Source organism: Sminthopsis crassicaudata, chromosome 3 (assembly GCF_048593235.1).
Source record: "Sminthopsis crassicaudata isolate SCR6 chromosome 3, ASM4859323v1, whole genome shotgun sequence".
Taxonomy (NCBI): Eukaryota; Metazoa; Chordata; class Mammalia; order Dasyuromorphia; family Dasyuridae; genus Sminthopsis; species Sminthopsis crassicaudata.
Genome location: NC_133619.1, coordinates 316,541,683 through 316,555,273, shown reverse-complemented (window position 1 = coordinate 316,555,273; position 13,591 = coordinate 316,541,683). Strand labels below are relative to the sequence as shown.

General features: G+C 39.7%; 1 protein-coding gene across 9 annotated transcripts in view; it reads right to left on the bottom strand.

Annotated features, from left to right (window-relative positions):
- NECTIN3 (nectin cell adhesion molecule 3) overlaps positions 1–2,831 on the bottom strand; it is a 182,990-nt gene extending 180,159 nt beyond the window's left edge. For all 9 annotated transcript variants that reach the window (XM_074301139.1, XM_074301146.1, XM_074301143.1 and 6 more), the window contains exon 1: positions 2,663–2,831. In XM_074301139.1, the coding sequence (XP_074157240.1) occupies positions 2,663–2,816 (154 nt within the window). In that variant the 5' untranslated portion in view covers positions 2,817–2,831. The remainder of the gene's footprint in view (positions 1–2,662) is intronic.
- Positions 2,832–13,591: the final 10,760 nt, after the last annotated feature.

Genomic DNA, 13,591 nt, shown 5'->3' with positions numbered 1-13,591 from the left:
ACAATGCCAAATGTGTCTATATTTTTAAATAACAATACTGACAAAATATATTGCAAGTGTTAAAACAAAACAACCTGATGATTTTAATCAGAATCATCTTTAAGATGTCTTAATTCAGGCATTGACCAATAAGCACATGTTGGGGGAAGGGAGGTGTATTGTCAACAACTTTTTAAAAATTTCATGTTTCTACATTTAGCTAGAATTCATGTCAGGCCTTTCTCAAAAGACTAAATTCTGAAAGTTGAGGAAATAGAAAAACTCAAAAATACTGACAAATATAAGTGACCCAATATTAAATTGCCATTCAGAAAAAAGTGGAGTCTGTAAAAAGGGTGTCCCAAAAGTCTTAGTGTATTTGAGTTATAAAACCTTATTTAAAAAAAAAAAAGTTCAAAATGCATTAAGACCTCTGAAATATTTTGTACATGAAAATTGAATCCAATAACTTCAAAATTAAAAAGCCTTAAAGAAAACATTTATATTCTTATATTAAATAAGCATAAAGAAAAGATTTTTTAGTGCAGGAAAACAAACTAGCAAGTTCCTCAAATCAAAACAAAACAAACATTTGCACATTTAAAGAAAAAAGTTTTTAATTTTTTTTCTATGTGTAAACCAATGTGTTCCTTCAAGATGCAATCAACACTTCACTAACACAAATGCTGTGAAAAGGTTATGCAAGTCCTTATCTTTTTATCAGCTGGTGCCAAAGACTAGAATGGGGTTACTGCCTAGCCAGATCTTTTTTCCTGAGATAAATTTTATTATTTTCCTTCAGACCTTTTTACACACCATTATAAAGATGTTACAAATTTGGATAATGCGGGCATTTGTTATTCACTATAGTCATGAGGACTAGGGGAACACAATTAAACTAATACAGGGGGACACCACTATTGATATTTGTCTTCCAAGTATTAATCATTTGATAAAATACAGGGGGGAAAGTATTTAGTAAAAAATAAAAGGCAAACCACGATCCTATCATGTTCACACATCTAAAGTGAAAAACACCTTAATTCATAATACTGCCAGGGACACAGTGATAATCGGTAGTGGGACTTCACTGCCTATAAGGGGCACTCAATCTCTGCAAGATCACTTTGTCCCTCTCACAATCATAGGGGCACAGCTGTCTCGCAAGATTTTCTCTTTCCTTCAAATCACACTATTCATCAAATCACCATTACCAAGCAAAACTCTCGACAGTTTCCTTAAGCAGCCAACCACCCAGCAGCCTGCATTCACTCAGCAGAATTCTTTTTGGAGGGAAGGGCTAGGAAAGAATAAATCTAAGTTTCCATTACTATTCCTCCCCACTAAGAACCTCCGCAAGCCTCTAGAAAAAAAGATCTGGGTGAAGATTTAATAATCCCAAAATATCGTTCATTGGAGGGCAGGGGAGACAATCCTTTTCCACTTCCAGGCACAAAAGGCAATTGTAGTTGTTTGGGGGGGGGGGTTGTTTTGTTTTGAAACAAGAACCAACAAAGGTAGGCTCACATTCCGGAGGGGAGGGAGGGTTACAACAAACTACAAGCTTCCAGCGCCATCACTCACATGTGGAGTAGAAACTGTAATCTAGAACTAATTCGTATAACTTGAGACTAATTTATAAGAAAACAACATGGTTTGGGAAGAGAGGAAAGACTAAGATGCTGAGGAGTGAAAGGTTAGTTAGGCTGCTGGTGCAAATATTAAAAAAAAAAAAAGCTGAAGCAGCGTAACTCACAGGACTTGTTGGAAGGAAAGCAGACAGTGGGTTGGGGGGGAGGGGAGGCGGAGAAAATGAAAAGGGGACGGGGGGGGGGGGGGGGGCCGCAAAGAAGACTGGCCAGCCACCAGGATCCAGATAAAGAAAGAAGTAGCTTGCTCCGAGGTAGAACAGTGGTGGGAGGAAGGAAGAGGTGAGTGGAAGGGGATGCTGCAGGAGTGACTAATCGGATGCTGCCCGGCTCCAGGAAGAAAAGGGAGCCAAACTACGTTATCTATCCAGCCTCCTGGGTCCCTATTAGTTTCAAAGGGTTTTTGCAATGGAATCTTAAAGGTCCGCAGGAAGAAATAGAGAAAAGATGGTTCAGAAGGCGAAAAAAAGAAAAGAGGCTTCATGTCACTCTTGCTCCCGATCTCCCTCCCCAAGACCCAGGCAGGGGAAGAAGTAACGGTCCCGAGAACACGGGGATAGAATCCTTCACACACAACATAGCAAAACACTAAGCACTTAAGAGAAATAAAAACAAATACAACTCCCGCAAAGGGAGCCGGGCGGAGCGCGGTAAGGAGGGATAGACTGGAGGAGACACACCTTTCCTCAGGAGCCCACCTTCCCCGGCCCTGGAGCTAGGAGCCCCCTGCCATCCGGATGCATACACACATGCACACGCATATAACAAGACACCCGAACGCGCGCCCCCTTGCACACTTGCACACTTCCCACACTCTGGCGGGGAGCGCGCGCGCGCGCCCCAAGGAGCCGCCGGAGCAAGTCTTCGCCGCGCACCGGGGCAAAAGTTTCCAAAGTCCATCACCCCCACCGCGCCTCCAACGGCCGACCCCCAACCGCCTCACGCTTTGGGGCCCCACACTCCCCAGCGGGGACCTCGGGGAGGACGGGTGGCTCCGCCCGCCTCCCCCAGCCCAGGGCTCCAGTTTCACCTACCGCAGAACCGGGAAAAGAAGAACAGCGGGAAGAGCAGCAATAGCAGCAGCGGCGGCGGCAGACGGAGAAGCTGGGCTCCGGGGGGAGAAGCGGAGGAAAGTTGTGCTTTGCCGCCTCCGGGATACGGCAGTGCCGGCCCCGAGGTCCGCGCCATCCCCCCAACCCTCCCCCCGGCGCCCGGCCCTCCCGCCCCCCCTGCCCGCCTCTACTGGCCCCGGCGCCTCGGGCTCCGGGCAGCGGCGGCCGCGGCAGCGGCAGGGGCAGCTCCGCCGCGCGCGCCTCCAACTCGCTCTGATCGGGCCGCCGCCGTTGCCGCCGAGTGACACTGAGCCGAGCGCTCGCTGCTGCCTCGACTCCGTCGTCGCCGACGCCGCTGCTGAGGCTGAGGCTGAGGCTGAGGCTGAAGCTGAGGCTGGAGCCGCCCGCCCGCCGCCGCTGCCGCCGCCACGGCCACTCCCCTCCCCCTCCACCCCGCCCGCCTCGAACTCCTGGGAACTCGGAACGCACCACCCCCTCCCCGGGCGGGAGGGGGACTGGGCGTAGGGCGGGGGAGGGGGCGGGGGCGGAGCGAGCGAAGAGGAAGGGGACCCTCGGACTCCCCCGCCCCTTCTGTCCAAACTCCAGTTCTCTCGCCTGGATCTTTAAAACTAAGCCGCGCCCACCCCCGCCCGAAAAAGAAAATGTCTTTCCCCTCCTCCCCCGCTCACTCTAGTAAGAGAGCTTCTCACTGAGCCAAGCTTTAATTTAAAAGAAGAGAAAGAAAGGGAAATCTGGAAGAGGTTAATAACCCCCCCCTTCCTCTTTCCCCTCTTCGTCCTCTTCCTTTAGTGGCCCACTCCCTTCTCCCCTCCGAATGTTTCCAATGGTCTCTCCCGCCTCCTCCCCATCGGGGTCCACCGCGCCCCGGCGGCAGACAGCGGAGGAGAGTGGAGGGCGGAGGGGCAATCACTCCTCTGCGCTCGGCTGTCCGGTTCGCCGGGAGGCGGGGCGGCTTGCGCCAAGCGCTTGAGCCGGCTGGGAGACTGCAAGAGGTGGCGGGGGAGAAGAGCTGGGGGGAGGGGGGATAAGAGGGGGGAAGACTGTCCTTCCGTCGCCCATTTTAGAGGGTAGCCTTTCCTCCTGGCCGGACTCTTGCCCTTCGAGACTTTGTTCGGTCCTCCTGGGCTCCAGGCTTCCAGTGAAGTTGAGAGGCGAAGGGGACCCATTCCCTCTCCTTCCTCCTTAGTTCTAGAGGCGGAGAGCGACTCTTTCTTACCCTCCTGGCTGCAGCCCCGGTGCTTGGCAAGCTCAAGTTTTCATGGGCGTCTTTTGTGCCCTGATCTTGCCGGGGACGGGCGCCTCCGGGGCAAGGACGGACTCCGGAGTGAAAGAGGAGCCCTGAAGACTAGGGGGGATTTTCGGGGATGTGCCCCCTTTCCTTCTAACATCACCACCACCCCACCCCCGCGGAGAGGAGAGGCTCCTCTCGACCAGGTTGGGGGGGGGAGCGGGGAGAAGGCTTGAATTTCTCGATTGTTCGTGTAATTTTATTTTGTCTCCCCATCCCCACCTCCTGTATTTCTTTCTCTCCTTCGGCCGTGGCAGACGAGTGGGCTTCGGAGGAGACTTTTTTAAGTGCCTGTGGATTCCTTATTCTTGGCTTTCCTCATTCCATTCTATCAGATACGCAGTCCCTATGGCCTGAGCTTCTGGGGATGCCCAGACGCTATTTGTGGATGGAGACAGAGAAGTGAAGGTGCTCCCTCACAGACCCCCATGCGCACTCACACACACCCCTGCATCCCTAATGCGGTGCCTTCCTCCTGGTTTTTTAGGGATCCTGATGTTAGAGGGCGGTTTGGGTTGTGTGGGGACACCTGTCAACAGGACTGGGACGATTAATTTCGCATCGATCGCTCCAGCCAGCATAGGCACAGATCTGCTCTCTAAGCCGGAGCTGAGCCAGAACCAACAGCCTCCGGACTAGAGATGGCTCAGCTACACGATTAATATTTGCTTGCCAGAGCTGTACTACTCTTGCCCTTCCCACTTAAATCACTTCAGGCTCCCCCTCCACACCCACCGCTACCACCCACGGGCTTCATTCAAGATTCAATTTAAACTATTTTACTCACCTTCCAAGTCTAGCCACCATTCTGCCCCCCTGCCTATTATGTCTTCTTTAGTAGGGGCTTAATAACTGCTTCTTCATCATTTCTGCCTCTCGTTGCCTCCCTTTGCTTCAATCATGTATCTCTTCTTTTCATCCCATTTTTTCTTCCCTTCTTCCAACCTTACCTCCCTACTTCCTCTTGGTGGCTCTAAATTTGACTGCAATAGCCAACAGGGAAATTCCCTGAAAAGAACCGGCTCTTTCTCTCAAAATCTGTCCTCAGGAGTCAAGATATCAGAAAAACCTATCCTGCAACACCTTAGGAGATCCCCTGGCGAAGACCAGAATTGACGAAATGCTGCTACTCCAGCACCGCTAACAGTCTTAGACACCGCTCTTTTCCCTTGAGAAAATTATCTTAACCGAATTTCTGAAATCTAGTTCATCTGCACATTTAAACAGCCCAGTGGGCAGTGTCTGGTGGTTTTATATGTTTTGTTCACGCTTAATATATTATCGGTGCTCACTTAAATGTTAAGCAACAGTTTTTATGTGCCTTCCAGTCCCATCCTCCCAGACCCCAACTCTCAGTTCCCTGAAGGATCCAGGCACCAGAAGAAGCTATTTATCCTATTTTTGAAAACGTGCCAAAAGGTTTAAGTGAGGGGCACAGTACTACTGTTATAGAGATCATGAGGGATTAGCAAATTTTGTGCTTTTTCAAAAAGATGATATGGAGATTTTCTCCCCCAAAATGTGTTACTTCTTTCTTTAGAGAAACTGGATTCGTGATATATGCTAAGATTATGCTATCTTTTGACCTAGAGAGCCGAGAAGGGGAAAAGAGTAGTTATGTTTTATGGGCATTAGGAGGACACCATGCCTGTGCTTTGTGTGCATATATGCACTAAATTTATTCATAATAATGATTTTGATCTTGCATCTTAACAACCAAGGATGTCAAAACACATACTCCACAAAGAAAATGGCAACTTATGCTTATTTGCCTGTAGGAAAAAACTAGACACAAAAAAGTTAAAATACTTTGTAAATACTACTTTCCATTTGTGGCAACTTTCTAGACATAACCTAAATAATGACTCTACTTGGACACTACTGACTACTCAGATGGGTCTCATTAAATGAGCTATGCCAAGAATGTAATTTTTAAATATTTATAATAGGTTTATATTTTTCTTGAATGTATGCAGTCAGGACCCCTAATAGTTTTTATAGATCAACAAGCAATTTCCAATTTCCATTATCATGCTGCTTTTTCAAACCTCGGGATTTGATTTAGAGTAAGATTTAATGTGGATATTTTACTACTATTCTTGAACTGTGTAACTTCAAAGATTTCACATTTGTGGTTTACTCTATGTAAGACAGATTTTCAGAGTTTTCAACACATTGCTGATGTGGATAGTCTGAAAATATTAAACATTTGTATATAAATTTAAATATTTTGACAAAATTATGTCCCAAATTCCTAAAAAGATACAGATACTAAAGCAGTATTCCACTAGCATGGGTTAAATTTTTTGCTTAGCATAGTAGCATGTCAATCTAGGTTTCTGCCACACAAATTGCCAAGAAAAAGTTTTCATTAACTCTTAAGTGAAAAGCAAAAGTTGGAATTTTAAGAAAGATGTGAAATATTTACTGTACTTTAAATGTCACACCTAATCATCTAAGGTAAAAACATTTAGATTATTTCTTCAGTGTTATAGGTGAATGTTTAACGAAGGAAAATTTATCATGCCATGTAACTAAGAATCATACAATTTAGATAGCCCCATTCTGATAATACTATCACAGCCAGCAAAGTGTCACATCTTAAAGTATGAAATTAAGGAAACAAGCAATGTTTTACAAAATTTAAAACTTTCGGATCTTGATATTTGATAGGTAACCAATTGAAAATGCTTGATATTTTAAATCTGCTAATGCAGAGAGGTTAAATAAGAAATTCAGACCACAAAAATGATCCGTTTTCTGCACACTTTTCACTCTTTCATCACTTCTTACCACCTAATTTTGACTTTCAAACACTGTTTTTGTAATGCCATTCAAAATGAAATTTTATGCTTGCTGTTAAGATATGTCCATTCCAAAGCTAGAATTGTGTGATGCTTTGTTGGTTAGTCATACTTGTAAACCCATTTAAGGTTTTCTTGGCAAAGATATTGGATTTCATTTTAAAGGTGAGGAAACTGGGTTAAATGACTTGCCCAGAGTCACACAACCCAATAAGGGTCTGAGTATAGATTTGAATTCAGGTCTTCTGACTCTAGGCTCAGTTTTCTTCCATTGTGCTAATAACATACCCCCTCCCTTTGTGATGCTAGTACTCTTCTATTTCCTTTAGCTAGTTTTGCTTCCCAGCCATGACCACTTCTTAAACATCTTCTTTTCTGTCCCCAGTGAGGATATGGTCTTTCAACCTTTTTATAACCATAGAAGTTTTCTGTTAAAAATCCAAGATTATTGAGTGATACTGTTTGAATGGAGTATATATAAGCCACATTTGATATGTCAAATTGGGTTTTTTTGTAGTTGTGTTAAAACATAAAATCTTAAATAATAAAGCTAAATTTTGGGGCGAAATTGTCTCTTTTTATGTCATCCAGACTATATATAGTCAAGTAAATATAATAAAATTTCCACCTATAGGTGGCAACACTTGTTTTTTTATTTTTTTTTTCCTTTGTGGTATAATCTTTGATTATGGTTATAAATAACCTGCTACAAGGTGAAAGTGAGAATAATTTGACCAAGAACCATATAGGAATTATGCTTTCATATTTCAAATAGTATTTTAAAAAATTAAATTATTTCACAAATATAAGATCTAAATACACCAAACTATAGTAATGTATGAACTCAAAGATTTTAGTGTAATATAATGTGAAAATCTCTGTTTTGAGTGGCTCCCTTTGTATAACAAAGGCTAGATTTGGATGCCAAAACCTAAAAGGGCCTTAAGTCATCAATAACAAAGGGAAATAAAGAAAATAAAGACTTAAGGCATTTTTACATAATGGTAAAAATTCACTAAAACAAAGTTTATAGCTTTAGTTCTCTATTTTGAGGCCATGTCTACCCAGTTTGTCCTGATCCTTACTCTTTATTGCACATAAAATGGTGGTGATAATCTGCCTTGGTTTTTAAATAGAATTACTGAAACATAAGTTAACATACATAAAAGCACTCTGTAAAACCAAAAATCTTTTTCCCCAGGGATTTATAAGGAATGATTGAACCAGCCAATGTTAAGAGTAAACTACGAAGAAGAAAAGTGATTCTCATAACTGGATTATAAGTGGAGCTTAATAGTGTCAGTGAAACATCCAGAGCATAGAAGAGATTGATCAATTTTTAAACAGTAATTCCAGATTTTGAAGCTATAATTTATAGTTTGTATATTTATAACCTAGAGGTTCCTTTGCACTAGAGTAAGGAGAAGGGATGCACTTCTAAATTCCTACATACGTCATACAACAGACAGGGGGAGAAAAAGAAAAGTGAATTCAAGAAAGACTAAATCTTAGAGGTAGACTTTAAATTAGGCACTTACTCCCTCTGTAAGTAATAGCAATACAAAGTTGCACGTGAAAGCTGCTATAGAACCTGAGCAGGGAATTTTCTATTTTGTGATGCCTTGAGGAAACCCACTTCAGGAGAGAAAAATGAGATGTCTAAGATGTCTAGGGCAGTATTTCAGATCAAAAATCCAGAATGGCATCAAACTAATCATTAGTCTAGGTACTGTATTGAAAGTAAAATAACTTTAATTTGATTGTGGGCTTTTACAATTTAAAAGTAGAATAAAAACACAACTGGTTCCCCCCAACACACACATATTTTACCTGTTTCTTCTTACTTCTTTTTTCTATCAAGAACAACATTTATTCATTCTTCTTTGAAAAATGTATTATCTTTGGGAATTAGAGGTGAAAGAAGGAAGAATTAAAGATAATATTGACAAAATTTGGTAATCAAATGTTAAAAGGAGGGGAGTAAATTAATTGATACTTCTAATATTCTTCATAATTCACGAATTCCTTTACCATTTTCCTTTTGCCACAATTTGAATCCAATACTCTTTATCAGTTACCTTGATTAGAAGGCAAGAGCCTTCTAATATGTCTCACTTTACTAAATCCTTTATATCACTTCTAGATTAAGTTTTATGTATATTACTCTAATACTTAAAGGCAATTTGAGCTTTTTCCTTAGGAAAGATAAAATACTTTTGCATAGCACAGGCACATAGACGTTCTCTCTTCCTACCACTCATCACACAGTCACTGATCCATCCACATTGGATCACTACCTTCCAAACTTGTTCTATACTGTCCCATCTTAGTACTTCCATGTTTAACATCATAACAAATGTGTAGTTTTATTTGATGATTCTGACCTGTTGTCTGTCTGTGTGTTTGCATGTGTGTTTTCTCCAATAGTACATTAAAGCTTTGTATTATATTTGGACCCACTAAATTCTCACTAAATAAGAGAGAGAGATAAAGTATCTTCACCAATTTTCTCTCAGAAATGATTTTAGGGTTTTCATTCATAACATCAAAAGCATAAGCTATAACATCACTGAAATCTGCCTCTAGCTTTGCTTTTCTGATTCCAACCTAAATCCTTTAAAATGCAGTTCAGATATAATTTTTTCCATGTATGTAATATTATTTTCTAAAATGTAATGTTTTTTGGGAGCAAGTTTCTTGGGGAACTTCTGGAGGCAGCCTTAGTCTCAGTTCAATAATTACAAGTGCAGCCAGAGATTAAAGTCCAAATCCTTTGTCTCCTTGAAAGTCTTTTCTCTTTTCCTGGGGCCTGGTTAGCTTTAATCGAGGCCTATCTCTCTCCTTTGTTCCGAGAGCTCCTGCTGCTAGTCCTTTGCCTCTGCCAGATTCTGCCTCTAGCTCCCTCCAAATGTCTCTAAATCCAAAGGTTTGTACTTCAGCCTCCAGCCACAACAAAGGTGGACGATGGAATGAATCTATCTCAGCCTCAAAAAACTTCTAATGCGCTTGTCCTTCCTGGCTCTGAGAGCTTCTCCTTATATGGCCCACACTGAGTATACACAATCATTATATCACTAGGAAACCATTATTTGTTTCTATCAATACTAAATCAATACTAAATTAGATTTAACCACTGTCTCCTCAATTCCACTTACTTAGCAACTTGTTTCAAGATCTGGCCCAAAACATTTCCTTGTAGGATTAAATCAATCTTACTGAACCATGTAAATTAAATAACTATTGTCTCTATCAATTCAACTGACAGTACCTTGTAAGAATCCTAATGCATGTAAACTTTTCTTATGTCCCTCTGAATGGCCATAGCACTTTATATCTCATATATATATATATGTATATTTATACATACACACACCACCTACCATAGGGCATTGCACATGATAGGTACTTAATAAATTGTTGGTGAACAAAAGCAAATTCCAAGAACATGAATAGAGAATGCCCATCTGTAAAAAAAAAAAAAAAATAGATTCAGAAAAAAAATTAAAATTAATGAATTTTGATTTCAGTAGACCTTTATATAACCCCAACCTTACAAGTCCATTGAAGCTAACTTGCTCTGCTAATCCTGATGAATAATTTTTCTCAAATCTGTCAGAAGAAAAGAAGAAAAGATAGCTTGATATAGTGAAAAAAGGAGTTAAGAGACATAAGATCTCATCCCAGGTCACCACCAGCATGACCTAAAGTTCCTTACCTTTTTACACAGTTTCCTCATCTATAAAATGAGAATTGCACTAGACTCTAGAAATCACAGCTTTAGAAAAAGAGAACTATAAATTCTTTAATGCAATGATAATTCTCCCATGAGGGAAAAACACCTTATTGTCAGAATTAAAATATTTGTATGAATATGCTCAAAGATAAATCATATAACTTTTACACTACGAGATCTCTAACAATAATGCTGTCATCTAGGCTTATCAGACACAAAGGAGTTTATTTTCTGAACATTATTTAACATACTTCCTCTAGTTTCTCTGGAGACTAGTTTGAAAATCCAAATGCTATATTTTCTGTTTCTGTTACTACATTTCAAAACTACAGGAAAAAAAATGAAAATATTGCCTAAAAGTTTAAGCAGTTTCTATATTTGAGCATAAGCATATGTATAGTCAACTAAAAGTTAACTGAAATATATGTCAGGAAAGTTATGATATAAATAAGTAAATAAATCATCAATATTTCAGTATATTTACATATAAAATAGTATAAAGAGGGAGAGAAATTGCTTCAAAATGGTCATAAAATGTACAGATTTCTTATGAGTTTACTTACCAAGATGCACATAGGAATTTTAGCATATAACTACAAAACATAACAATAGATAAACATAAAATAAACATAAATAATAAATGTTAGGTATACATATTTAGGGTTCATCGATATAACAAAATTGAAAATACTATCTAAATTGATTTATTTAGTGCCATGTTAGTCAAACTACCAAAATATTACTTTACAAAACAAGATAAATAACAAAATCCATTTGGAAGAACTAATAAAAAAAATGAAAATAAAAAGAAGCATGAAAGGAAGAGGCCTAGCCATTGTATATCTCAAATTATATTATAAAGCAATAATCATCAGAATCTTTTTCTTTTTGTCTTTCATTCTTAAAGAGGACTATAACCTTTTTTTAACACATCATAATAATTTGGTATTGATTAAAAAGTAGGTAGATCAGTGGAACAGGTGTTCAATATATAGAAGCAATCACAGTAGCATATAAATTCAATAAATTCAAAGACTATAGCTATTGGATAAAGCCTCACTATTTAATAAAAGTTGTTGGAAAAATTGAAAAGCAGTCTGAGGGAAATTCAGTGTAGACTGACACCTTAAACCATATGCCAAGATAAGCTCCAAAAGTATATATGATTTAGATATAAAATGATACATCATAATCAAATTAGTGAGTCAAAAATAAAGTATAATAAGAAATCAAGCCATTCTCCAATTGATAATGGTCAAAGGATATGAACAGACAATTCTCAAAGAAATTGAAACTATTTCTAGCCATATGAAAAGATGTTCCAAGTCATTATTAATCAGAGAAATGCAAATTAAGACAACTCTGAGATGCCACTACACACCTGTCAGATTGGCTAAGATGACAGGAAAAAATAATGATGAATGTTGGAGGGGAGGTGGGAAAACTGGGACACTGATACATTGTTGGTGGAGTTGTGAATACATCCAGCCATTCTGGAGAGCAATTTGGAACTATGCCCAAAAAGTTATCAAACTGTACATACCCTTTGATCCAGCAGTGCTACTACTGGGCTTATATCCCAAAGAGATCTTAAAGAAGGGAAAGGGACCTGTATGTGCAAGAATGTTTGTGGCAGCCTTCTTTGTAGTGGCCAGAAACTGGAAACTGAGTGGATGCCCATCAATTGGAGAATGGCTGAATATTATGGAAAAGTATTGTTCTGTAAGAAATGACCACCAGGAGGATTTCAGAAAGGCCTGGAGAGACTTACATGAACTGATGCTGAGTGAAATGAGCAGGACCAGGAGATCATTATAGACTTCAACAACAATACTATATGATGATCAATTCTGATGGACATGGCCCTCTTCAACAATGAGATGAACCAAATCAGTTCCAATAGAGCAGTAATGAACTGAACCAGCTACACTCAGCAGATGACTATGAACCACTACATAGAATTCCCAATCCCTCTATTTTTGTCTGCCTACAATTTTGATTTCCTTCACAGGTTAATTGTACACTGTTTTGAAGTCTGATTCTCTTTGTACGACAAAAATAACTGTTTGGACATGTATACATATATTGTATTTAACTTATACTTTAACATATTTAACAAGTATTGATCAACATGCCATCTGGGGGAGGGTGGTGGGGGAAGGAGGGGAAAAGTTGGAACATAAGGTTTTGCAACTGTCAATGCTGAAAAATTACCCATGCATATATCTTGTAAATAAAAAGCTATAATAAAAAACAAAGTATATTTTAGGTCTCTAGATAAAAGAATAGTTCACAACCAAGCAAAGGATAGGGAGGATTATAGAAAATAAAATGAACACTTGATTTTCTAAAGTTTGAAAGTTTTGTTGCTCAAAACCAATGCAGCTAAGATTAGAAAGGAAACACTTAACTGGGAAAAAAATCTTTGTACCACATTTATTTAATAAATATACCATTTCCAAGATATGTAGCAAACTGATTAAAGTTTAAAAATCTAAGATCTGTTATCCAATAGGTAAGTGACAAATTAAGGAACAGGAAGCTTCTAAAGGAAAAAATCCTATCAAAGCAATCAAAAGCATGTGAAAAGATGTTCTAAATCATTGAAATATAGAGAAATGCAAATTATAGCAACTTAGAGTTTCCACTTCAAACTTGTCACCTTTATAAAATAATAAAGGAAATTCACAAATGTAGGAGTATCTATAGGAAAATAGGCACATTCTTGTCCTCTTGGTGGAGCTATAAATTAATCCAGCCATTCTAGAAAGCAAATGTTCCTCAAAAGTCTCTGAACTGTTCATACCCTTGGCCCAATGACATGATTACTTGGCCAATACTTCAAAGATGTCAAATGAAGAGAATCCATCCATACAAAAATATATCAGATTTTTATGTGGTAGCAAAGAAGAGGAAACTAAGGAAATACTCATTATAGCTGAACAAGTTATAGTTATTAATATAATGAAATATTGTTGAACCATAAGAAATGGTGAAAGTAATGGTTTCATAAAAACCTGGGGATGACTTGGATAAAGTTCTATAGAATAAAGTAAGCAGAACCA